This window comes from Sebastes fasciatus, chromosome 2 (assembly GCF_043250625.1).
Source record: "Sebastes fasciatus isolate fSebFas1 chromosome 2, fSebFas1.pri, whole genome shotgun sequence".
Taxonomy (NCBI): domain Eukaryota; kingdom Metazoa; phylum Chordata; class Actinopteri; order Perciformes; family Sebastidae; genus Sebastes; species Sebastes fasciatus.
Genome location: NC_133796.1, coordinates 15,077,334 through 15,105,303, shown reverse-complemented (window position 1 = coordinate 15,105,303; position 27,970 = coordinate 15,077,334). Strand labels below are relative to the sequence as shown.

Here is a 27,970-nt window from a genome sequence, read left to right as displayed (position 1 = left end):
AGAGAACGGAGCTAACTGTGGCGATGGACTTGGCGAAGTTAGCGGGAGTATACACGTGACTTTGTCTGGTTTTCAAAATAAGGTGTTAACAAAGGGAACTGTATATACAAAATACATATATGGAAATAAAATTGATTGGATTATATTCACCAGAAGTATAAAACATGTCCCTTATAAATTAAATAGAAAATACCACTAATTTATGAGGGAAACATCTTCATTCTTTAATTTTGGGGTTGCTGGAAAAAAATTTAATAATAATTCCTGACAATGACTGATATATTTGATTTCGGGACATCTCTGACTACATACATGCTGAATATCCAACATTTTTACAGTATCAATTTAGATATTTTTCAAAGTAAAAGTCCCCAGAAGTGTATGATTCAACTTTTTCCCATGATCTAGTGTTAAAAAAGTTAACAAAAATTGCAATAAATCATAATATTGAATCGCAATACTTGTAGAATCGTAATACGTAAAAATCACAAAACATATTGAATTGGCACCAAAGTATCATGATAGTATCGAATCGGGAGATAGGTGTATCGTCCCAGCCCTAAAAAGTATACGTGTGACATATTTCAAGACCAACCGTAAGTTTAAGAGTAGACAGGCTAAAATTCTTAGGTCTCTAATAACTGTATTTTGAGTTGATTTTAAATTAATTTAAAAGGACCAATACCCTGAAATTTGATCCCTTACTTTTTTATTTGACCTTTATTTACAGGAAAATGTTCCGACACATTTACACATAACTACACCTAGTACAGTAGCTGCCCAGTAGAACTTCACTCTTCAAGTTCCCCTTGATCTGTTTAGAAGTGAAGTGATGCTCAAGGGCACTGCAAAGGTTGTGAAAGCAAGGAGAATGTTTTCACTATAAAGTGAGTGAAAAAAAAAATTGAAGGCCACACTTTACTTACTAATTTCCTAACCAAGTAAATGCAACAAAAAAGAAATGTCATAGCGAGTGTCAAAATACCTGCACCGATCAATAATAACTGTATTTACACAGCAACCTTTAAAACAAAGTTACAAGTGCTTTTCACAGGAAAAAATATAACATAATACAATGCTAACAATACCAGGCATGTTTTCGAGGCCACAAAATACTACAGGAAAATCTTCAGGGACTTTGATCCTTGGGTCTTTAAAAACTAAACGTAGCTGACTGCACTGATAGGAGCACAGCAGGGACTCACGGTCAGACAGGGTCGACTCCTCCACTGTGCCGCTGAAGGGTCCCACCACGTCCACTCCATTAGATTGCACCGCCAGCTCATAGTGGGTGAAGGGCCTCAATGCCCCGAGCAGTATCTCCTGAGCAGAGCTGCAACACACAAACACAGGAGAGTGTGTGGTGTAGGTTTTGTATTCTGCGCTGACGGAAAAAAATAATTGACTTTGTTCAATTTAGTCTTGTTAGTTTGTTCAACCTGTTGGACCACTCTAGGCTACAATATGTATTTATATTGTTAACTCTTATTGCCTGCCTCCTGCTTGACAATCATTTACTGTATTATTTTGCAAGTATGTATTATCAAGTATGCATGAACCTCTTTAACCCAAGAACTCCATATCCTTACTTACATAATTCTTGAATATATATATATAAATAAATACTGTATATATACATAGAGTAGTAGTACCAATTTAAGTGTAGAGGGTAAAATCAATGCAAGGACAATAGTGCTTCATTTTAGCCGTTTTTTGACCGCAGGAACTTTCCCCCTGAACTAGGAACCTTTTGAGGACCAGGATCTAAATTAAGTTCAGTGGACATTTTACCCGCATAGACTGTATAAAATATGGACATAGTCTCTGTGACGTCACCCATATGTTTCTGAAGGGCCGCTGTAAAGCTCGCCATCTTGGCAGTGACGAAACAGCAATTGACTCGTTTTGGAGCCACCCTCAGGTGGCCATTCGAAAAACTTTATGGCACTTTCGCGTTGGCTTCATTTCTCAGCACCGGAGGATGCCACTTGTTTACCCCCCAAAAAAGGCCCTGGTCGGGGGGTAGTACTTTCTGAAAGTACAGGAACTTTCGGGGTGGGGTTTGCAGGGATGACCGTCAAAACAACAAAGTATTCTAGTATCGATTAAGGACCATTTTAGGACGATTTCTCTTTGTTATATAAAATTAAAAATAGTTAGGCTTTGCTGTCTGCCTCCTGACTCATTTTAAATAAGACAGAGAGAAAAGGAGAGAGATTGAGTGAGCTGAGACGGCACGCGATAGAAGAGACAGACAGTGCGGCGGTGCTGTGAATGAGAGAAAGAAAAGTTATTTTCTGATTGTTTCACAGCGGTTACATTCTAAAGCACAAATAAATAACCCTCAGACAGTCAACAGATGATTTATTGCGGAGACAGACGCTCTTAGTTTAATTTTCCTCCTCTGCATTTCATTTACTACATTCAACGTGCAGCAGTAAATACTAAGCAGCAGTAAATATCGTCGCAGTGAGACAGAACAACATTTTTTTCCAACATGTTTTTTTTAAATGAAACATGCGGGCACAATGAACTGAAGGCTGCAGAGTGTGTTTACCAGCAGCCCTCTTCACATCATGTTGCTTTTTCATACGTCAGCGGAGTAATTATCTTAATTTTTTCAGGTCTTAAGACCGCTTTGGAAACACAGACAACAATGGGCTGAAGGAACCTTTTAGTTCCTTGAAAAGTAGTCCTGTGAAAAGTACCAGGAACTTCCTGGCGGAAACTCAGCTTTTGATTACTGTATAAAGGATGGTTAATAATGGAGCTACTTGAAATATGATAGGACTCTTACAAGAAAAATGTGTTGGTTTGTTTTGGTGTTGGACATAAAACTATTCTTTTATGTAGAGAAATGCAGAGGCTAAGGTGCTCACCAGACGTGTCACCTAAAAGAAATGCCCTTCTAGCTCTTCCAGCAGAAAAGGTACAATAAAAGCCGGACAAGAAAAAGGAATGTCCAACTAAATAAAGACGGAGTGCCTGAGGAATGCGTCATTTTGGTGACCATTTTTTATAAATGATATCATGCTACTTGTAAAGATGTTTAGTTCAACACAGTTAAGGTTTGAATCAGGGGTTGGCAATGTAAACATGAATACATAGGGAGTTATGCATGAAGCAATATTGTTCAAATGTTGACCACGGTGATAAGTTTTGCAACATCCAGAGACATTATCACTTTAACATTGCAAACAATGATTAAGTTTCTGTTGTTCAACCTGGTTTCTGACCTGGTGTAATAGGAGACCAGAGAGGCGTTGGTGGTTCCCGCTGGGCTGCAGCGCACCGTGTAGTTGATGATGCGTACGTTGCTGAACCGCGGTTTCTCCCAGCGCAGCCAGATGGAGGTGGAGCTGTTGGCCATGGCTTGGATGCTACTCGGGGGCAATGGAGGGGGCCGCATGGGCGGCGACGATGCTTTAACACATACATACGCATTACTTGCCTTGATATAATTTGCCATTATTTATTATCCCATAAAAGTGATGGAGGGTATCTTTTTTTTTTACAAGACACTCATTCATTCATTTATGTATACATGCACCCATGTAGTAAGATAAATCTTACTTCTGTCATGGACCTTGTCTGTCCTTCCCTTCCACACAGCAGCTGCTCCATCTATCTGCTTGTTGAACGCCCAAACTCTCACCTCGTACTGCCGGTCAGGGACTGACACACATACATACACACATACATACATACAGAGAGAGAGAGATAGAGAAAGAGAGAAAGAAAGAGAAAGAGAGAGAGAGAGAGAGAGAGAGAGAGAGAGAGAGAGAGAGAGAGAGAGAGAGAGAGAGAGAGAGAGAGAGAGAGAGAGAGAGAGAGAGAGAGAGAGACAAAAATGAAAATGGAAAAATCTTTTTCCAAGCCATACATGGCGTATACATACAGTATGTTACATATAAACCTAGGCAGCCTCTTACAAAAACAATACATTTAAGCATTGACATCAGGCCCGAGATATAATCTAAATGCAGTAAATCCATTTGGGGTCTGATATTCTGTACCTATAATGTAACACAAATGGTAAGTGAGCTACAACCAGAGAAATCCAGAGTTAAATCTTAGCATAAACGATGCGTCTATTGACCAATGTCCACTTATCTTGGATAGTAAATAATCATAGACAAAATACATAAATAAGATGGTAAATGTTATTTCTGTTATTAAAAGATGTGCACAATTTTTGACACAAAACTCAGCTAAACAGGTGATTCAGGTTTTAATATTGTCCAATCTTGACTATTGTTCAGCAGTATGGTCTAATGCTACAATGGAGAAAATAAAGAAATTACAAATAGTACAAAACAGAGCAGCGCGTTATAGTGCTCCGTTGTGGATACAGAACCAATGTTGTTGCAATCCGTAACTGTCTAGCTTGGTTACTGTGTTTAAAATAGATTACTCTATTCATTACTTGCATATATCAGAAATATTTCTGTTCATATTCTGTAACTGCGGGACAATGGAGTGTAACGGACTACTTGACATTTCTCTGATTATCTGATTGTCAGGAGCTTGTCTTGTCTGAGTGTGTTTCAGTCTTTTGCTATTTATTCTGTGATGTTATGTTATGTTATTCTGTGTGTGGGTTTTTGCTTTCTCCTGTTTATTCTTGCACTGTCACATTGTCAGTGTGTTGTGGACCCCAGGAAGCTAACGGGGATGTTAATAAACTAAACTAAATTAACCTGCAATCAAATGCTTTTGAATGAAATGCTGAATTATTAATTACATTTCATGAGAGGTGTTTGTCTATTTCTGATCCATATTTTAAAAATTAAGATTGCTTGTGAAAGCAGTCTTTGAATGAAATACACTCTGTCTGGAAAGGACACGGCTAAAAAAGCATTTCCCATGCTCGGAATTGAACAAGGCTGTTTAAAAGCTGCGTAAACTGTAAGTGTTCAAAACAAATTTTTAGCAAACATTTTTTTCTAAAGCAAAGTGGGCATCATTTGATTTATTATTCAGTCCAAGGTAGCTGAATGCAAAAACAGAAAAATGACCATGAAAATATGAAAGCAGAACACACACTACATTTGGAGAGGCCTCTGTAAACAACTTACCCAGCCCAGTGAGGAGGTGATACTTGGCCTTCTTACGGAGCCGGATGGTGTGGGTCTGCGTTGTCCTTTCTCCGTTGGTTGCTTCGTCAGCCTCCACCTCTCGACAGGACAGCTTGTAACCGGAGACCAGTGTGTGATTGGGCGAGGGATGCCATGTCACATTGAGTGTGTTCACTCTGGCTCTGACTTTCAGCTCAGTCGGGGCAAAGATCACTGAAAATCGTTTGGAAAAGGAAAAAGGAAAAAATAACGTGACCAAGAATCTCACATGATAGCATTATCATAACCACCGGACTTTCACTTCAGCTATATTTTCTATGTGTATAGTGTAGCGGTGGTGCGATATACTGAATCGATGATAACCGTGATATTTAAAAATGAAATATTGATAATAGACATATGACAATATTGTGTAAATAATCCAGCGCCTCTTAAATCCCTTTATATATACAGTTATGGTTACAAAGTCTGTCTTCACCTCCCTACACTCGTATTTTGAGTGTGATTCATTTACCAAAAAAGAGACAAACACAATAAACAAGATGGATTTGATTGATAGCATTATTTTTTTCCAAGATATCGTGATAATATGGTTATTGTAAATTATTCTGCCCCCGATAATCGTGTATTGAAAATCTGACATTGTGACAGCCCTAGTATAGTAAGCGATTCACATTCATTCTGTGTCTATCCAAAATGTGCCTGTGTTCAAGTGTACAAGTGTTACGTTATGTCAGCAGTTCCTAAACTAGGAGGGAGAGGAGACGTTGAAGGGTGGGTGCAAAAATGTATCTCTTCCCACCTGGACTATTGTAACTTATTCTCTTGTTTAAGTGAGTCTGCAATTGCTCAACTTCTACTGGTTCAGAACGCGGCAGCCAGGCTTTTGACAAACACTAAACGAAGAAAGCATATTACGTCCATTCTTGGCTTCCTGTACGCTTCAGAATTCAGCTCAAGATCTTGCTGATCACATTCAAAGCCCTCCATGGCATGGCCCCCTCTTATAATTCTGAACACATAACCCAATACTCTACTCCAAGATTACTCAGATCTTCTGACCAATTGCTATTAAATATCCCACGGTCCAGGCTAAAAACAAAGGACGACCGTGCTTTAACCATTTTAGCTCAAACACTGTGGAATTGCCTCCCCCTCACTGTCAGGTCAGCTGAGTCTCTACCACATTTTAAAAAACTTTTAAAAACCCACTTTTATAGGCTGGCGTTTTTATAAGTTTGTTGCTTGCAAATCCTTTGGTTTCATTTGTCTTTTAATTGTTTTATACTGCTTTTATTGTTGAGTATCTGCCCTTTTTTCATGCTGTGTACTACTAAGTATTGTGAAGCACTTTGTAAGTTTTTACAGACGTTTCGACCTGTCAAACACAGGTGTATCCAATAACATTATTTTGCTGCAATGCATTGCAATCATTTTTGAAATGGGTTATGATGTGATTCGTTTCACCTGTGCTTTCACAGTTTCACAGTGAGATGTCATGTTCCCTGTATGGATTATAGCTCTCAAAAATGATACCACAACCGCAGTGGGAACCCCGCTTAAAACAAAACAGGAATTTTTGGAATGAACATATGCTAAGAGAGCCAGGTCTGGTGTCTTGCTTACCCATGCTGTGGTCGCTGTGGTTGTAGTGGGCTAATGTTTGGTGCTGGGCCCACTCGGAGGGAACCCCGAAGCCAACGCCTGTCCCAGCTGCTATCCTCAGTCGGTAGGCCTGGTTGGGCTGCAGCTCTCTTAGTGTGAACTGAGTCTCATTACCCGCCACTTCCACTGAGAACACATTGTCCACTGTGGGAACACACAACACACACACATATCTATATATGGATCTACTAATGGGGTATCTTATTATTATGATGTTCTGGATCTGAATTATTATCAGAAACATACTAAATTTGTAAAGTCGGCTGTAAATATTTGTCCTTTTCTATGAATAACTTTAACCAAACTAGGTAAATATCCTAAGTTATATTCAGCCTGTTGCTAAATTGGGCTTTCACTCTCAGTTCAGGTTAACTTGATGTGCTGCTGGGGTTACTCACCCTGATCCAGGGTGCTGTACTCAATGCGGTAGCGGGTAACATCTCCTCGACTGTACTGCGAGGACAATGGATGCCACATCAGCCTGATGTCTGTGGGGGAGGTGCTGGCTATAGACAGCTGAGGAGGTGCACTTGGCACTGCAGGAGGGAATAAAAAAGACATAGTGAACTGTTTGATGTTGCACATTCATGGCATACCCTCCAGCCTAGAGCTGCACAGTTACTGGACAGCTTTAAGACACAATATGTCTATCTATGCTTAGTAAACCTTAAAAAGTGTGCACCAAATCAGGGTTTTCTTGAAAATCTTTGCCGAGGAAATGGAACAAATGTCAGTTGGATTTTAAAGCAAAAATGCACAGTTGAGTCTCAAGTGAGCTACTACTTTTTAAATAACTATACACATAATGAACTGATGAAACTGATGATTCATGAGCTCTTAAAAATCCTGAGGAGTTACAAGGTTGGCATGCTATGATGTTTTCCTCTGTGAGTCTATGAGGCATCCAAGCCAAGGCTGGCCTTATTTAACCACCAGTATTAGTTTGATTACTCACCGTCCTCCAGCATCTCTACCGTAACAGGCAGGGATGGACGACTGGCACCCATGGGAGAGTAAGCCACCACAAAGAATGTGTAGGCAGTATGGGGTAGAAGCTCTTTGACGTGATACTCTGTGGTGTCATTATTCATCGCAAACTGGTACTCCACATTATCTGAGCCTGAAAATGATGAATATACTCAAATCAAACACAATTTTAAGTAAATGTCCTGGCTACACACACATATGGATAGAGACACACCTGCGGTGCGTTGGCAGTGCACAGAGTAGCCGATGATTTGGTCCGAGTTGTACTCAGGTTTCTCCCAGATGAGCATGGCAGTGGTGCTGGAGTAGGGCGTGGCAGAGAGGTGGCGAGGAGGGCTGGGCAGACCTTCCCTCACAATGACCGTCAGCTTGGCAGTGGCACAGGCCGTGCCCAGTCCGTTGTCTGCTATGCACTGGTAGTAGCCCTCGTCCTCCAGCGCCAGCTGGTTGATGAGCAGGACTCCAGGGCTCTGGGTCTTCACCCGTCTGAATGACTTCATGGGCTTACCGTCCTTAAGCCAGTGCAACACTGGAGGGGGCTCCCCAGAGCTGTTGCACACAAACCTGGCTGTGTTGCCCCGGGAGAGGGACACGGTCTCAGGGGGTTGGAGAATCACTGGAGGTGCTGTTGGAAGTAGGAAACAAAGCGCTGACTTCAAGGGTATAGGTTTCGTTTCAACATTGAGGGGGGACACGTATATAAGGGAAAATGTACAGTAAGCCGGTCATTGTTTGTGAAAGAAACCCCTTCAGCGGCATCGCCTCTTTTGTTTGGGGAAGTAACCTCTTTAAATGTGCATGTGGCACATATTCACGTCAATGATACATTAATTAATTAATTTGAATTAATTTACAAACTGCAGGACTTTAATAGCTCATACGTGTGTCAGCAGGATTTCTGCTCATGTTTAAGACTTTCTGCAAAACATATCCCACATATCTGTGTTCTCTGAGAAGTCCAGAATAAAGTTGCAGTATTTTGAGGAAAAAAAATTGAATATTATGAGAATAAATTCGTAATTTAATGAGCATTTTTGCTAAAACCTTACGATTTAAAAACACTTCTGCATAATTAGTCTCACGCCTGCGCAGGCACACTACTCATCCAGACAAATCTTACATTAAATAGTAAGGTTTTAGCAAAAATGCAAGTGTTTGAGAAGTACATGAACCCCCTTTACTTCAATTCATCAACACTTTTTCTGTTTTTTTATTCTTTGTTCACCATGGAGGCATGTGAGAAAAAGAAAGTTTTGTTCAAGAATTCATGGTAAAACAGGGTTGGTATACAAATGGTCATTTTGTGGGTGAATTATTCCTTTAAGGGAAAGCTGGTGACAGAGACTACTCAATGAAGCAGCTCTCAGAAATGTCTAAGCTGTCATTATATACAGTACAAAACATGAATCCTACCAGGCACATGCAGCTCAGCGGCAGCAATGACAAACTCTCTGGTCTTGGGCTTGTTGGCCCGGCAGACATAGACGCCGGCATGGTGACGCCTTGTGTCCCTAATCACCAGGTTTGTTGCGAGGACGACCACATCAGTGGAAATGGGCTTCCCATCTGAACAAAAGAAGAAAGCAAAGAACAGAGATCAACAAGACAGTCTCAGATCACACAGATGAAGACAACGAGAGATCGGCCTTGAGAGAAGCGGAGATCGTTTCTTTCAGTTGCCTGAGAAACAACACAAAGGAGAGAGGCGGCAGACGATTTGACCTGTAATCCCACAAGTTGACCAACAGATGGCTCTGTGACTTTTTAGTCTGGGTTCACTGAGGTGTCTGCATTGGCACACTCCTGCTGTGTGTAAAATCCTTCACTGTTCACTATATAGATCACTATTTAGTTTGTTCGCCATTTTGTGCTGTTGTTAGATGCTTTACGGAGAATGATCACCACCTGCGTAGTGAATTATCTCACAATGCCATATAAAAAAAGTAGGGACTAAGCACCAGCTACCACTTTGCATTGCACATGACATGAATAACGTAGCGCATGAATCAATCTATAATATTTCCTGTATAGTGAAATGTCAAATGTAAATGAGGGAAGAACTTCAAATGCAGCACTAGACTCAAAACAAATTGCAGAGATGTTGCCAAGTCGCAGCACTGAGGGAGTCCAAAAGTTTCACATGACATCATTCCAACCAAGAGAGTGTGTGTGCATGCGTGTGTGTGTGTGCGTGTGTGCGTGTGTGTGTGTGCGTCAAAGCTGTGGCGGTGTGAATTAATGAATGTAACAAATCATCTTATGTAAAGCATGACTCAGTGCACAATAGAACGACTGAAGACTGGTGTAGAGGGGACAGCTATCATCACTGAAACAACAACTTTACAGCCACAGGTACGTGAATCTGTTCCTGACGTGTTGATGTTTGTTCTTTGTGTGAGAGTGACAGATAGTTAGAGAGCGAGACACAGATAATGGGAATGCGTCAGATGAAGTAAAAAAAAAAAGAAAAGAAAAAGAAAAAACAAACAGGATGAGAACCACAGAGAGAAAGAAAGAGTGAGTAATAGCATTTGTCAGCGTTACCTTGTCTGCTCCAGGACACCAGTGGCTTCGGCTGGCCTTGTGCCATACACTCCATCACAGCGGGACGGCCGAGCACGACTGTTGCATTCTGAGGGGGTGCAACAATCGCAACTCCGTTCAAGGCTTCAGAAAAGCCTATAAGAAAAAAAAAGAAATGTATACTTTGGTATTACGGACCAGTGTCAGTTTGTGATTGTAGCTGGAAAGTTGCCTGTTTGAATCCACTTTTTAAACAATTCAAATACTTCATTCTTCACCGATGAAGTAAAACAAAACGGCAGTTCCTCCTGATTATCGGGCTTCAGTGCTATCCCATCTCTCACCAATTACTGTTGAAGTTTCCCTAACTATACCTTGTTTAACCCCAGCATGTGGACACTACAGTAAGGGTGAGCTGAAAAGCTTCCTGGCCCTCTTGGGTGTAGAATATTTATGTAAACTAAGAGCTTGCATTCTCATCAAAACGCTGATGATAAATGATCGGGTTAAGAAAGATCTACAAAGCAAGGAATCTCTGTCAGTCTGTCTGTGTGTTATTCGCATATCAGTTAGGTGTCCTTGGGTGTCCAGAAAGGCGCCACTAAATAAAATGTATTATTATTATTATTATTATTATCTCGAGAAACGCTCATCTGCTCTACTTCACACTTAGTGGGTGTATTGCTGGGGACCCAAGGGAGGGCTTTTTTGAATTTGGTGCAATTTGGACATGCAACACCTTCAAAATGAATAAACAAGTAAACGGCGCTCTGTTCAGCAGCGAGGGCTGGGCTTTAGGGCTCTGCGGACTGACAAACATGTCGTCTGCAGCGGGCAGACCGTGGCTCATTGACTGCTATTCAGTTTTGCTGCTGGATCCTGGATGTATCCTTTCTTCCATTTGAGGACCAGTCATCGGAAACTATAGCGGGCCACTTCTGTTCACACACTTCAAGTTGAAGTTACGACCAAAACATGGGCATTCCTTGCCCAGTGGGTGACAGCATGCACGTGTGTGTTTGCTGTTAAATGCCAACCTGAAGTAGTCGAGAAATAAGTTTCCTCTTTTCTATTTCAATAATGTACAGACGAGACGCAGTAAGGAAATTACCGACTTTCTGACCTACAAAGGAAATTGCAGGTGATAACCCAAATACTGATTTGCATTAGCATTTTGCTAGCATACCCTTCAGATCATCAGCCAGTATTTCACAGTAGTTCAGATTCTTTCTAACACAGCAAGTAACTTCACCATAAAAATAGCCCCTGTAGACCTTTCCTTTGCATTTCCTGTTGCAATGTTTGTTGATACAGTAGCTGACAGGAAGTAAACTTGGACCAAAGCTGTTGCCCTAGCAACAGAACGGCAATGAAAAGGTCTACAGCAGTATCTGGTTGAGGATAAATCAATTCTTAGTGGATGGTGAATATGGATACGACCTGAATAGGAAATCTAAGGGTTTGTGACACAAGAACGAGAGGGAGAAAAAAAAGAACGCAGAAGAAAGAATCTTTCTCGTCAGTTGAAAGCGCGGCCTCGATTATGGAACTGTATCCCATCACTGCTCTTGAGTGACTAAAGATGCTATTCAAAACATATGCTTCATGGGTTGAACAGGCACCAGACACTCATTTCTTGAGTGTGTATCAGTCCCCAAGGTACCGCTGATGTGAGAGGCCCTTACTTCCCCGCAATTCTGCTCAGCCCAGGCAGTCTCAGCAGCACATAATGCTAATGACCTCCAGAGAGAGGCCCGGCATTCTGTAAACACATTATAAATTAATCATTGAGATTACATACAGCCATCCTTGGTTATGCATAAAGCTTTAAGTGGGTCAGTCCACCTTTGCGGGAACTGCACTGCAGGGTGCGCCTTCAGAGGAGTCTTATGTGGATGTGGGTGCAGCGTAACGCATGTAGAAAAATGAGGGTAAAGTAAAGAAGAAATGGAAGAGACTATAAACTGGAGGTTTAAGGCAGCTGGAGTACGTGTTAAGTACGTGGACTTGAGCACCTCAACATCAAGGATGTCGAGGTATCTTTTTCAAAGAAGTCTGAAGTGCAGGCGAGTCAAGGGGTGGAATAAGATCGGACATACAGTGTGCTACTTGTAATAGCTCACAATAGAGCCATAAGTAGTTTCCTTCTAGGGTTCAATGAAAGCATGAAAACCACCAAGGGAAAATAGCTGGGAAAAATCAGCCTCTTTCTCATTACAGGTGTGAAAATCCATTAAAATATAACTTATATATTCTGGCAAACTCATTTCCAAAAAGCTCCTTGACTATTCAAAGAGTAGAGCACATGTTTCGCAAAAAAAAAAAGATACCTTACCCTCCGTTGTATATGTTTTACTCAAAAGACAAGAAAACTGAGGACGTGAAATGTGGCTGTAAAGATGATGTACAAACTTTTAAAAGTCCAAACGCTGTTTCTGACTCACTTCCTTTGGCCTCATCTGTCTCCCTCCCTCTTTCCTTTAGTCTTTCTTTTTAAAAGGACACAAAGGCTGTGACTCAAAAAGGACACAATGGTTCCCACAGAGCAGCCAATTACAGTTGACTGATCTCTAGCTACAGAGGCAGACAATACGACATGGCTTTAATGTGGGCTGCCTAATGGTGAAATTGCACCTCACAATACTATTCACTGATTCACTGCCACCATGTAATCCACTAATGCAAGTCCTTGTAGGAAGCAGTCACCCTGGGATTTTGATCAAAGAGAGAAGGGCCTACAAACACTGTGCAGTACATAATACTAAAAGATATGCTTTTATTCCGTAAACAGCATTACTCATTTAATTTAATTGACAGCCTTGCGTTTCACAGATTGGAGCATAATTACACCCGTGTAACATTTATCCTTTGTTTGTCATATTAGTCTGAACTGATCTACATGACATTTGGAGGTTTTTGATTTCTTCTTGCCTTTGGTATCAAGATAAGTAATACTTTTGATCATAGCAAATTGAGGTAAATTGCAGAAAACAAAGGCTATGTGGAGTCAGGCTTCTGACCAACGCTCAAAATTAAGGATGTCCCGTTGTCCCGGGTACAATAAAAATGGGTGGGAAAAAAAATCGATTCACCAATGTATCGCGTTCTTTTTTCTCTACGATCTTGTATAAAGAGAACGGAGGTAACGGTAAGAGGTAACGACGGACTTGGCGAAGTTAGCGGAAGTATACACGTGTGTCCGGTTTTCAAAATAAGGTGTTAACAAAGGGAACTGTATATACAAAATACATATATGGAAATAGGATTGATTGGATTACATTCACCAGAATTATAAAACATTACATGCCCCTTGTAAATTAAAAATAAATTTACAACTAATTTGTGAGGGAAATGTCTATTGTTTGATTTTTGGGATGCTGGAAAAAAATCTAATAAATAAATGCCTGACAATGACTGATATATTTGACTTCAGGACATCTCTGATTACATACTTGTTGAAAATCAAACATTTTTACCGTATTAATTTAGATATTTTTCAAAGTAAAAGTCCCTAGAAGTGTATGATTCACGGATGAAGAGATGAACAAACAGTGCCGAGCACTAATGGGAGGCTCAAATGAACTGTCAACACTATTTTCTTGATACCTGTACAGTATATGTTGCAGCAAATTAAGTCTGAAGGACAGGCAAGGTAAATGCACAGCACTTGCATTTAATAGAAAAAAACGCCAGCGCCTTAAAGTGCTTTGCATAATAGAAATGCTTTAATGAGAAACAAGGGGGAAGTGTATAGAAATAATATATAAGTTATAGTAGGCTGAGTTCATATAGGCGGTTTTCAACGGCAAGTAGTCAGAGTTCAGAAAAGTCTCGGATCTTTAGAAAATGCGTTGTGATTACATAACGGAACTCTGCTTCACTTTGTTTGGTTTTAATTAAGTGAACAATGGAGAGCGACCTCGGGATGACCTGAGTGTCAGACATCTTTTCAGACAAGCAATTTCGCTCGCAATCTTTTCCTAATTGTTTACAATGAATTACATAGAAAAATGTTTTACCCTGAGCTGAAGATCGACTTATTTCAAAACATGTTTTTATCTGCTGTCCAACTTCATGAAAGCAGCGGCAAAGGTATGTTTTCTAATAGAAACAGTTAGTCAACTATTCTAGTCTCACATTCGCAGGAACCTAAGCCACATCATAATACACAGTAACGACCAAGATGCTCCAGTAACTCTATGTGGCTCTATTAATGTACTATTTTCATCACATTTTCCCCTCTTTCTGGTTATATTAGAAGGGAACGGATAGAGAGATCGGTCTAGATACTGTACGTTCCCCATTCACGGAAACCATCCGTGTGTGCAGCATCAGCTGTTCTTACAGCTGGAGCTACTACAGTCCTTAAAATACTCGGAGGAAACACTCACAAATGCGTTATCAACGAGAACAGAGCCACTCCATTCTTTTGTAACGCAATCCATGATAATGCATCCGCTCCTCAAAATATGTGTTTTGCTTCACTTGAATGTTTGACCTCCATTGTGCAGAATTTGACACTAGAAGGCTGTTTTCACATTAATCCGCTGAGGAGGAAACGTTTCTCTGTGATGATTTTGTGTGTTCGGAAGACAATAATGGTTCGAAATGCAACTTACACAAGTGTGATGTGGAGACTTGAATCAAAAACAAATTGTTATTCAAAGCAGAGGATTTTGTCTTAAAAACATGTCTGGAAGGGATATTTAAGTATTAAAGCAACCTGCTATTATCATTGTCCAAATAATGCAAATTCCACATCTGTTATGCAAAACGGTTTATGCTACTTCAGTCTACAAAATATTTGCTAGACACAATATTTTTTTCCGATTAGATTAGATAATCACAAAAACACAAACACACACTACATTGTGAGAGAGTGACATTTTGTTAGCACTGGAGAGAGACCTAATACAATTCAAGCATCTAGTCCTAAAACTCACATTAGGTCTCTTGAGGTTGGCCTGGCAGCTCCCAGCGGGGCCCGGCTGCCTATTCAAACACTATAAAGCATTGCAACAGACCTCACCTGTGGTGACAGTGAGCCTGGCTTCATGACTGATGTCCTTCCTGGCAGAGTTGGACGCGACACAGCGGTAGGCACCCTCATCCTCCTTGGTCACCTCCAGAATCTGAAGCACCCCGTTGAGAAGGGAAATGAACCTGTTGTACACGGGGGCGAAATAGAGGAGAGGTGGCAGGGGGAGAGAGAGTAAGGAGGCGAATGACAGAGAGAGAAAAACAACTGAATAAATGGCTTAGTGCCCTGCAGCATGAAACATCCAGCTGATCAACTCCACGGGGATCCTGCTGAGCCCTCACAGGACTCCATCCTTCTTTATTCAGGAGAGAGGCTATTGTGTGCAGCCGCTACAAGGAGGGGTTGCATTTACAAGTCATGCAACCCAAAAAGTGAATTAAAGCAGTAGTGGGTAGAAATAGAGCAAATATGATTAAAAAAGAAAGTTATTTTTATAAAATGGTCACTATATCCTGACAGTAGTGCATGAGAGAGGTAATTTGAAAAAAAAAAATCATGTGCCTCTGTGTCCTTCGGTGTCCTCCAGTGCTCCTAATGGCATCTGCAAGTTTTCACAGAACGGAGGAAAACAGCCAATCAGAGCCGAGCTGGAGCCTGCCGTCAGCTGTCAATCACTCGCAAACTCCAATCAACCGGTCAAACTAGGCAGCGCTGATCAAATATGAATCAATATTCTGTTACTGTAATGCCTATTTCTCGCCTCAAATCTTTTCAGAAACATCTTGTAGTGTACTGTTTAGCTCAGTTGAGGAAATACCAAGCACCGCCCACCAGTCAGAGGAAACTTCCTTTGCTTTCTTTTTCTACCTGTGCTGTGATTGGCCAATGTCTCCTGTCAAAGCCTGAAAACAGAGCCATGAGGAGGTGCAGAAGTCTAGTTTTCTCTCAGAGCACTTGAATTACAATATGCTGAAAGGTTATTATGGAATTTCTGCCCAATGATGCCAAAAACATTCTGCCTACTGCAGGTTTAAGGGATAAAAATATGAAAGTTGTTTTCTAGACAAGCTCTCAAGCTTCATAGAAGCACAAAAAGCAGTATATAAAAAAAAATGATTACATTTGTGTATGTTATCTTTTTGGTTACAATGTATTTTTGTGCTGTTGATATCTACTACTTCTACTTTAATCTTACATATCTCTACTTCTCCCTCTCCTTATGGAGGTCATGTTCCAGACATATTACTCCAGGCCTCTGGGGCCTTGGCAATGTAATGCCATCGCACAACCTCTTATCGTCTTTATCACAGCCTATTAATCCCACCGAAATGTGACCAGTGGTAGCCTGTTCAGAAGGGAGGAAGAGGGAGACGTGGAGAGGAGTGGAGGTGAGAAAAAAGAGAGAGGCAGAATAAAGAGGCAGCGGATGGGAAAAAGAAAGAATAAGAAAAGATAGAGATAATGAGAGGAAGACGGGGAGGCATGAATGAAGAAAAAAGGGGATAGAAGAGTAACAGAAATAGAGATGTAAAGGGGATGACAGTGAAGAGAAAGAGCAAGAGATGGCAGACGGGCCAATAGAGAAAGAAAAAGGCACATTAGAGCAAGGGAGAGAACGGAGAGAGAAAAAGACGGTGATGTATCAGCCATCCCTTGGCTCATCTTTGTGAGAGGCCATTAACAGCGCCTGAGGTCGGAGAACCACATCCCACCAATAAGACCTCATAAGCAGCGAGCTGTTTGCGGGTCAGGCAGGGCTACAGCAGCCATTAGCACTTAGTCCTGCAGCAATAAGGCTGGAAACAAATTCTAGGCGCCGGAGCCAGTAGAGTCACACTGAAATGTCAATATCGTTAAGTGGCCCCGTAAATGAGACTATCTGTGCGAGAGAGCTGACGGAGAGAGATCTGTCGAGAATGTGGCGAGGCCGTGCAGTTTGAAAATGTAGTAGCATCAAGGTGATATTCTCTTCTGATAGTTGAATTCCTGAATATTTAATTTGAAACAGTCCCGTAGGCAGAGGAAACTTCTTGGATCGGCATCTGATTTCGCCAGGCAGTGGCCTTTTTAAGCATTTATTAATGGGAAATAATGAAATTATCATTGCTATTTACATTTAATTTCATACATTTAATTTTATATATATTGTTTGACGGAACTCAAGAAGGAAGAGATGAAATAAATTGAATTTTGTGTGAGGCTGTTGGATTATTTTTTCAATGTAATGTGATTTTCTCAATTTATGCATGCAATTAATTTGCATTGCACTTAATTAGACTTAATTACACTTTGGTGCAAAAGACTTTCGTAATGCCCTTGCAACATTGTAAATCACATCTTGACGGCATTATATGATGTTTTGTCAGCGAAACAATAAGACTGTATGAAAGCAGCATAGTTAAGAAATAGTCATCAGTATATCAGTATGATAACAGCAGAGTCGTCACGCATGACAAAACCACATTTATAACTGCTGCTGTTGATTGAAAGCTGTGAAGACTTTCCTCAATACTCACATAGTGCAATTTTTAATCAGTCACCTTTTTCTTTTTACTTGAAAATATGTTTTTAGGAGGTTGAGGGGTGCGTAATGAGAGCATTGTAACCCAATGTCCCCCTTGGCAATGTGTCTGCTTTGAAAATAGTTCTGCACCTAGACATTTTATCTACTTCACTCTAAACCTACACAGTTAATGTAACATGACAATAAAAAAAGAGTAAATGCACATGATGTGAGTGTATGCTCTGTTAATTGTTACTATTATTAGTAAGTCTTGCATTGTATTGTCGAGGTCAAATTAGGGTGCTTAGCAATCACTGCACTCTGACCTTTTTGCTGGAGCTTGTAATTGCACACAGTATGCTTCAGTGGAATATACATGGTAATGATGAGACTGTAATTAATCGGCACTAAAATGATTTGCATGTTCATGTATGTTTCATATCTCAAATGAACATAGAAAGAATATTTAAATGTCAAACTAGACGACTAAAAGGTTTTCTGATTTTCTAGGTTCCCCTTGTAAATGCAGCACACTCACATTCACAGCTGGGTACGGACAGCATGGGGGCATGTACAAGTCCTTGGCCCAGTTTCAATCAAAACTAAAGGAAACGTAAAAACTCAAATGTAATCAACAAGTGACTCCTCAATGCAACCCCTGCTCTACCTCTAACTCGACATTTTTTTGCATGACAAGTTCATACTTCCATTAACACCAGTGTAGCGTTGAGGGATGAAATGAAATTATACAGACGTAGGCAAAATTGTTGGTACTCTTCCGTTAAAGAAAGAAAAACCCACAAAGGTCACTGAAATAACTTGAAACTGAGAAAAGTAATAATAAATAAAAATGTATTGAAAATTAACTAATGAAAATGAGACATTGCTTTTGAATTTTGGTTCAACAGAATCATTTTAAAAAACAAACTAATGAAACTGGCCTGGACAAAAATGATGGTACTCTTAACTTAATATTTAGTTGCACAACCTTTTGAGGCAATCACTGCAATCAAGTGATTTCTGTAACTCTCAATGAGACTTCTGCACCTGTCCACAGGTATGTTGGCCCACTCCTCGTGAGCAAACTGCTCCAGCTGTCTCAGGTTTGAAGGGTGCCTTCTCCAGACTGCATGTTTCAGCTCCTTCCACAGATGTTCAATAGGATTTAGATCAGGGCTCATAGAAGGCCACTTCATAACAGTCCAATGTTTTGTTCTTAGCCATTCTTGGGTGTTTTTAGCTGTGTTTTGGGTCATTATCCTGTTTGAGGACCCATGACCTGCAACTGAGACCAAGCTTTCTGACACTGGGCAGCACATTTCGCTCCAGAATGCCTTGATAGTCTTCAGATTTCATTGCACCCTGCACAGATTCAAGACACCCTGTGCCAGATGCAGCAAAGCAGCCCCATAACATAACCGAGCCTCCTCCATGTTTCACATTAGGTACAGTGTTCTTTTCTTTGGATGCTTCATCTCTTCGTCTGTGAACATAGAGCTGATGTGACTTGCCAAAAAGCTCCAGTTTTGTCTCATCTGTCCAAAGGACATTCTCCCAGAAGCTTTGTGGCTTGTCAATATGCATTTTGGCAAATTCCAGTCTCGCTTTTTTATGATTTGGTGTCCTCCTGGGTCGTCTTCCATTAAGTCCACTTTGGCTCAAACAGTGACGGATGGAGCGATCTGACACTGATGTACCTTGACCTTGGAGTTCACCTCTAATCTCTTTGGAAGTTGTTCTGGGCTCTTTGGTTACCATTCGTATTATCCGTCTCTTCAATATGTCATCAATTTTCCTCTTGCGGCCACGTCCAGGGAGGTTGGCTACAGTCCCATGGACCTTAAACTTCTGAATAATATGAGCAGCTGTAGTCACAGGAACATCAGGCTGCTTGGAGATGGTCTTATAGCCTTTACCTTTAACATGAAGGTCTATAATGTTCTTTCTAATCTCCTGAGACAACTCTCTCTTTAGCTTTCTGTGGTCCATGTTCAGTGTGGTACACACCATGATACCAAACAGCACAGTGACTACTTTTCACCCTTTAAATAGGCAGACTGACTGATTACAAGTTTGAAGATACCTGTGATGCTATTTACAGGACACACCTTAGTTTAATATGTCCCTATGGTCAAATTATTTTCAATCTTTTCTAGGGCTACCATCATTTTTGTCTAGGCCAGTTTCATCAGTTTGTTTTTTAAAATGATTCTGTTGAACCACAATTCAAAAACAATATCTGATTTTCATTAGTTAATTTTCAGTAAATTTTTATTTATTATTACTTTTGTCAGTTTCAAGTTATTTCAGTGACCATTGTGGGGTTTTCTTTCTTTAACGGAAGAGTACCAACAATTTTGCCTACGTCTGTATAATACTTTCCACTTTTCACCTTGAAAATCCAAAGCAACGTATTCCAGTGGAAAGGCTTTATTATTATTTTTGTAGCACATTTTTTTAATTGAACAAATATAAAACCACAGAGCTAAAAGAGCTTGATAAACAAGGTCATTTTATTGTGGCAGGTGCTTCCATTCCTGATAATTTGTAGAACTCAGCATGTGAGTTTTTCCAAACGAACTGCAAACTGACTGTGACACTATGCCTGTTATTGTTACAATAACTAGCTTTTATCTGCACTGGGATTTAACCTTAAACCCGAATGTGGAGGGCCACAGCCAGCCTGAGTCATACGGTACAGTAGTCTCTACATCATATTCACTGAGGTCAGCTTGCATAAAATTCACACATAGCCTGTGTGTGTTTCCCAGATTAAATATTTCACTACGCTATGGTTTAGTTTACTTTTACAGGAAGTAATTAAACTAGAAAGTCATGTCCCATATGACTTATCATGTCAATCATTTAAATTACTTGAGGTTATGATGAAAAGTATCAAGTGAAATAGAATAATAACAAAAAGAAAATGCACTCAAATCGTCCTTTCATTGATATATTGTAAGAAACTGAAAAGACAGACGAGAAGACAGAATCAGAAGAAGATGAAGGTCAACAATAACGCATAAAAGGTTCACCTTGTCTCCTCAGGGACAGCCACTGTGTCCTTTTCCCAGGTAATGAGAGGTGTGGGTACTCCTTCAATCTGGCACTCGAAGCGAGCCGCTCCCCCAGTGGGCACCGTTTGGGGTGATGGCTCCTGATGGAACTTGGACAGACCTGGGGGTATAGAGGTGATAGAGGTCAGGGGAGGTATCTATCAAAGCAGTCTTGGTGATTTCCCAGAGGATAGACACAAAAAGTGGCTCATATCTAAACTACTGTTTGTGCAAATGACCTTTTTTAATGATGTGAAATGTGTGTGTCCTGCCGTCTACCTCTAGGACACAGTTTATTTGACGTACTAGGTCACAGATGATGTGACTGACATGTGCAATTATCTTGAAGGCCTGGTCCACAGTTGGTCGACAGCTCTCTTTCTATCAGAGTCCACATGGATGGCATTATAGCACACACACCCCAAGTACCCTAGATTAAGGGAAAAGCTTCTATACACTAAAACTGAGTTTTTGTTTTAAAGTATCAAATTTATTGGAGTTTCTTTATTTTGCTTGGTTTATTTTAAAAAACGAATAATTAAGTTCAGGATCTGTCCATACAGGACTTTTTCAGGCCATTTTAGGGATTTCAGGGCGCTTTCACAAGCCATATTCTGTTTAGCTAGTCCGAATCAGAGTGAAATTGATACTTTTGGTTTGTTTTCTATTTGGTCTGGTTTGTTTTCACAGTGCACAAATCAAAGCGGACCAAATCAAAAAAATAAGTTAATGTTGGTGCGTGTATGTAGGAGCGAATTTATCTTTTTCATCTCAAGAGCTGCCGCTTCTTTGCAGGAAATTTCAGACTTTGATGCTGTTGATGTTTTTTCACTTTGACTCGGCTCTGATCGACTGCGCACGGATTCCTTCTCCTCCAGCTTATGACTTTATAAACGTCACTATTTTTTGTGGACTTTATTTAGCATATTCTCTGTGCTCTTTTTGGCCGAGATGTCAAGCAAACATTGGAATTCTGAAAAAGTCAGTCCTCTCCCACTCATGTTAACCTGTTATCTCAACAAATGCCCACACAGCCAGCCTGCGTTTTGGTTCGCTGGAAACGGTCCGAGACACAAGTGGTCTCGGATCGGTTGTTTTGGTACGCACCAGAGTATGATTACTATGTCCACAACCGCTCAAAGGAACCGTACCAGAGTTTGATTAACGCAGACTAAATGTTGACTTGTGAAAGCGCCTTTAAAGGTACCGTTCTCAATTTTGTAATTTAATTAAAGACTTGTTAAGACCATTTAAATACCATTGAATGTCCTGATTAGGAGAAATTTGGGAATTTAATCAGGCTTGGCTTGATTATTTCTCTCTCCAGGTTGAGTCTTGGCAGGGCTCCAGTTTTCACAGCCTCAACACATCCACAAGCACAGGAAAGCTTCCTACTGGAGATAATACTGAGCACCAGGGGGCAGCAGTGAGCACTGTCTGAGGGCCTCTGACCTCTGACCCCAACAGGCTGTTGGAGAAGAGAACAAAACTGGTTGGCTGTCCCAGCCACTTCGCCTGTAGCTCTGACAGAGGAGTAGAGAGTGGGGGGTGGATCAAAGGAGAGAGCAGAGAAAGAAGGCAACCAAAGGCAGGAAGAAAGCAGGAAGGTATCAGAAGGAGACTCCAAATCCCAACTGATATAACTAGGCTAGAAAATACTATGTAGTAATGGCAGAAAACCAGCATTAGCAACATACTGCAATAGACTGTAAATCACTATATCACATACATTTTGTGTTCAGTAAAATGTATATAAATAAATGCATCTAAACACAAAAACGTAATTTGTAATCAGTCATTCTTTCTGGTTTCTTTATCCAGTTCTGTAACACGTTTTCTCCTTGTGAGGCTAATCGCAGAAGTGATTCAAACCAGATTTGCAATGCATGAAAACATGTAAAGATTATCCAGCAGTGTTACATCCAGAAATCTACCTTGCAGGAAGGACAAAGCTGATTCATGCATTTCAAAGAGCTGCTGGTAGCAGAGATACTGTTGTATTACATGATGGATTAGGTGTGAACAAATTGCACTGCTTCTTTACAATAGATTTGATCTTACTTAAGGGTAACGTGACAGTTCTGGATGCTCTTTAGTTTGTTTTACTCTAGTTTGGACCAAAAGAGCCATGAAATGTTCACGCAACGCTAAGAGTCTAAGCAGCTGATCACACCGAGATGCATCAATAGAAATGTGTCACCAGCAAAACTATTGTTTTCCTGTAGTACGGCAGTCCTGCAGTGCACTCCTCTCTTGTGCCGTGCGTCACGTTTTTATAACCACTATTGCTGCTTTGTACATGTTGTACAGGTCCAAGACACGTCAGAAAACCAAACGCCGTCATGTCTCAGTTCATAATATCATCCGGAGGCACTCTGTGAATTACCAAGCTGTATACACTGTATCTAGCAAGCCACAAGTCAGTTGGTTTACTACAGCGGTATGAACCCAAAAACATTTTTTTTTAATTGCAATAAATGGATAAAAGTGGTGCTGAAATAACTACATAATGATGCAGATCTGTAAAAGTCTGAATTCATGCTTTGTCAGGTCTGTCCCCAAGACGACAAGCAAACAACTTTTAAAATGCTTGTTTTCTGAATGGAGTTTGGATGAATCAGTCTTAGGCTATGCTAACATTGTAGCTGCTCCATCAACACTCAAAATAACGTCATCTAGGCATGAATACGGTAGATACGTTATTGTTTATACCATAGACAGTCTATAGTACACCTACATATATACACAGAGTTTCGTCCGGTCTCTGTACAAATATAGATCTGGGTGCCCACAGACGACTACAATCCTTATTTCCTCCATTTCTGATTCAATGTCAGGATGTCAGTGACGACAGGAGGAGAATCTCAGCGATGATAGGCTTTCGTGACACAGCGTCACGCAAATTCTCGCCAGAAATATTTCAACTTACGCAAATTTGCGTCTACTCGCATCGTTGCATTGACTACGTGTGTAATCAAGCCGCCAAAAAGTTTAGTTCGCATTTGGTGTGAATACAGAGTGCAGCAGTATACGAGACTGTACTTCAGCACAGTGGTGTTATGTGCTAAATGCTAACGTTTGTATCCTAAGAGGCATCCTCTAACAATGCTAACATGCAGATGTTTAGCAAGTATAATGTTTACCATATTCACCATCCTATTCTAGCACATTAGCATGCTAACATTTGCTAATTAGCACAACAAAAAGTACAGCTGAGGCTGAGGGGAATGTCACAAACCGGAACACTGGACAAAGTGGAATTTTGACCCGACCATGGCACCAGTTGAAAAGTTAAGGGATATTACAATTCATCCTGAGGGGGGCATAATGTTTGTACCAAATGTCATGGCAATATATCCAATAGTTGTTGAACTCAAAACCACTTATGTTCAACCTCGTGGGGGCACAAGAAGAAATGTCAGAGGATCACGAGAGACATTAGGATAGATCATCTGGGAATCATGAATGTCTGTGCACAGATTTGTGCCAATCCATTTAGCAGATGTTGAGAACTTTCACCTGCTGGTGGCGCTAGATGAAAAGTCAGGGAACCACCAATGTCAGTACGATTCATCCGCTGGGCCCCATGGCCATACCAAATTTTGTCAATAATCAATAAATACCTGTTGAGATATTTTACTAAAAACCAAAAAATGTAGACCTGCTGGTGTCGCTAGAAGTAAAGATAGGGAATCACCAAAGTCGGAAGGATTCATTCTATGGGGACCATGATTTTCTGTACAAAATGTCGTGGCAATCTGGCCAATAGTTGCCAGGATATGTCGGTCGGGACCAAAGCAGTGGACTGACCATCCGACCGGCCAAAAGACCAACATTGCCATCCACAGAGCAGCCGGCTTGCATGGCTATAAAGCTGTGTTAGAGCGGAGACAGTGAGATGTCATCTGACTTTAAACAAACAAAACTATGGAAGGGAGGACTGAGTGCAGAGCCTGACACTAGCTCCCAAACTTGTTGCTGTTTATGGGTGTTTTCAAACTTGCAGCCAATCACGTGGCTGCCTCAAGATTTCAAGCTACAACAACGTTTTGGACAAGATTTCCTCCAAACCACTGTAAGCTCGAGATTACCCTAACCCCGATCACACCAACTGTTCAGTCATGGCAACAAACTGGCCATCTGTGTTTTCCTACTGCGCCGAAGGAACAAAGTTTCTCAATGAGTACACACAGAGGCTTCGCCATAGTAGCAGAAAGCATTTGATTCATTTCAGAAACACTTGCAATGATTGTTGCGTAGCAAGCTTTGCAGGAGGACTTCGTGATTAACTTCTAGCCATTACACAGCATGATGTCCTTATGTTATCACACCACCTGTAACACTGCCAGAGAGTGCATCTGACAGGGTGCCAGACTCACTGCATGTGTCGGAGTGTTTGCATGTGTGTAAACTTGGATGCATTTGTGCCGAGCTACTTGTATCTCAGTATTTGTGTGCCTTGATGCCTGTACATGGACCGCTTGTGATTACATCTCTGGATCACTGTGTGCATCTATGTGTATGAGTGTCGGCAGGAGGGGGTATCTTTACGTGAGCGGTGAACAACAGCTGATCAGCGAGAGTGCACATGAGCACACTTTCATGCAAAGGAAAAGACACTTTGCCCATGCTGTGATGGAACAATGGCGACTGGCTGGGCTTCCACCTCCACTCTGTCAAAGCATAATCATATTAGTCTTTTCCCAGGACTCTATGAGTGAACCCCCGCAATGAAATTCCATGACAGAGCTGCCCGGCACCATGGCGTTTTTCAGAGTAACACTGCAAACAAAAGGTGACATATCAAGCCACAGGGTCAAAAAACATGTCCAATTGTTTCCTAGCAACAAGGTCGTTCTATGTTTTAAAAAAAACATTTTCAGGCAGCTCCTTGGGCACTGCTCTGTGTAACTCTTCGATGCACTACATAAAAAGTCCCCATCTTGTCTTTCTTTGCTCCCTCTCGTTTGTCTTTTTTCATTGCTTCTCTCTCTCTCCTGCTCTTGACTTTACCCCGCACTCTTTCTCTGTCTTTGTCCGTCCCTCTATCTATGCCCCACTCTTTGGCCCCACAGCTATCAGATTGCAGCGTTTTTCCCCTCCCCTTGTGCAAGCAGATAATTCCACCCGTGACCTCTTTGCTACCCAGCTTTCAGGCTGACTAACAGTGTGAAAACCCATCAAGCGTGCTCCCCCCGCCTCAACAGACATTTCTAATATCAACTGGGAAATATGTGCGGAATGACATTTTTATTTCCTATTTACAGTACACAGCCCTTTTTAGCTTTATAAAATGTGGTCACATCTGTCAGTTTGGGCGTTCATGTAAAGAAACACTGACAAAAGGAAGCCATCTGTGGTACTTAAATGTTTCAGCCTGGAAATTTTCTTAAAGTGTTAGATGTACAATCTACCACTTCTCATTTTGAATAGTGATTCTCCTCATCAGTTATTCATATTTTCAAAGGCATGGGGTGTATAGAGTTTAACTAGGGCTGTCAATCAATTAACATATTTAATCGCAATTAATTGCCCATAGCTAATCGCGATTAATCAAAAATGAATCACACATTTTTATCTGTTCAAAATGTTCCTAAAAGGGAGATTTGTCAAGTATTTAATACTCTTATCAACATGGGAGTGGGCAAATATGCTTGCTTTATGCAAATGTATGTATCTATTAATTATTGGAAATCAATTAACAACACAAAACAATGACAACTATTGTCCAGAAACCCTCACAGGTACTGCAGTTAGCATAAAAAAATATGCTCAAATCATAACATGGCAAACTCAAGCCCAACAGGCAACAACAGCTGTCAGGGTGTCAGTGTGCTGACTTGACTATGACTTGCCCCAAACTGCATGTGATTATCATAAAGTGGGCATGTCTGTAAAGGGGAGACTCGCGGGTACCCATAGAACCTATTTTCATTCACATATCTTGAGGTCAGAGGTCAAGGGACCCCTTTGAAAATGGCCATACCAGTTTTTCCTCGTCAAAAGTTAGCGCAAGTTTGGAGTGATATTTAGCCTCCTTCCCGACAAGCTAGTATGACATGGTTGGTGCCAATGGAATCCTTAGTTTAGTATGTTTAATATGATACCAGTATATATTCACTCTAGCTTTAAAACTGAGCCCGCTACAGCCTAAAAACACAAGTTGTGTTAATGCGTTACAGAAATTAGTGGCGTTAAAACTAATTTGCGTTAATGCGTTATTATGGCATTAACTTTGTCAGCCCTAAGCTTTACATTTTGAGTCTGATGACGATTGCATGTATTAATATTAGGCTGCCTCACAATTAGTACTTACTAAAATCACGTGACTCTCATGTGAGTTGAAAATAAATAAGCGTAGGTACACTGTGATGAAAACTCAAAAATGCGTGTGCCAACAATGTGTGCAGAATATCCATCTCTGAAGCTTGAAAAAAAAAAAAAAAAAAAGGAAATGCACTTTCTACCCTGCCCTTTGTTAATGAACATTAAAAACATAAACGTGTCAAGCACACGCAGCTTGTTTGTACGGAGGAGAGAGGACATTTTTTATGATTATGACATTAGCTATTTGACTGTAATGGCTTGCAAAAGCTGGTAGGAATTAGGAAATATTGACATTCACCTCAGCAGTCTCATAATGAGAAAGGTTAATTGGTCTAATTAACATTAAAAGCGTTTTGTTTTTTTCTTGCATCATCATTTACCCGTGGATGTGTTTGGGAGATGTAATGTGCACACTGTACGCCGCCTCTGGTGAGCGAGTTAGAGGCTGAAATACTGTTTATCCGTATCTAGAGAGGGAGCCGTCCTCTTTCACTGTGTCTCTCTCTCCCTTTCCAACACATTCACATGCTTTTAGACGAGGCCACATGCATCATATACTGCGACAGGGAAACTGGAGCAGGTGGGTTTCGTAATGTGTTTTCACAGATGTGATCTCTGCTACGTTCTCTCTTCAGTCTCGTTTCTGCCGGCGAAGACGCAGTAGGAAATGAGAATGTCTGCTCAATGTCAACGTTGAGGCCGTTCGGCTTCGACCTCCCGCGCACTGGCCACATCTATCTCTACTCATAGCGTCTCGCCGCTGATTTAATTCAAAAGCCATCGCACACATACATGCATGTATGCACACACGCAAACTGAAGGTCATTCTTATTGGTCTCTGAAGCCTTTC

At 40.9% G+C, this 27,970-nt stretch overlaps 2 protein-coding genes across 5 annotated transcripts in view; one reads left to right on the top strand and one right to left on the bottom strand.

The window, feature by feature from the left end:
* insyn1 (inhibitory synaptic factor 1) overlaps nucleotides 1–27,970 on the top strand; it is a 625,574-nt gene that overhangs the window by 333,078 nt on the left and 264,526 nt on the right. The window lies entirely within an intron of this gene.
* The window catches only part of igdcc4 (immunoglobulin superfamily, DCC subclass, member 4), a 71,232-nt gene that overhangs the window by 15,467 nt on the left and 27,795 nt on the right, over nucleotides 1–27,970 (bottom strand). For all 4 annotated transcript variants that reach the window (XM_074611063.1, XM_074611072.1, XM_074611043.1 and 1 more), the window contains exons 3-14: nucleotides 20,773–20,914; nucleotides 15,283–15,416; nucleotides 10,275–10,409; nucleotides 9,144–9,296; nucleotides 7,945–8,355; nucleotides 7,699–7,863; nucleotides 7,142–7,279; nucleotides 6,705–6,887; nucleotides 5,079–5,291; nucleotides 3,574–3,675; nucleotides 3,237–3,423; nucleotides 1,206–1,333 (exon numbers count right to left, since the gene is read on the bottom strand). In XM_074611063.1, the coding sequence (XP_074467164.1) occupies nucleotides 1,206–1,333; nucleotides 3,237–3,423; nucleotides 3,574–3,675; nucleotides 5,079–5,291; nucleotides 6,705–6,887; nucleotides 7,142–7,279; nucleotides 7,699–7,863; nucleotides 7,945–8,355; nucleotides 9,144–9,296; nucleotides 10,275–10,409; nucleotides 15,283–15,416; nucleotides 20,773–20,914 (2,091 nt within the window). The remainder of the gene's footprint in view (nucleotides 1–1,205; nucleotides 1,334–3,236; nucleotides 3,424–3,573; nucleotides 3,676–5,078; nucleotides 5,292–6,704; nucleotides 6,888–7,141; nucleotides 7,280–7,698; nucleotides 7,864–7,944; nucleotides 8,356–9,143; nucleotides 9,297–10,274; nucleotides 10,410–15,282; nucleotides 15,417–20,772; nucleotides 20,915–27,970) is intronic.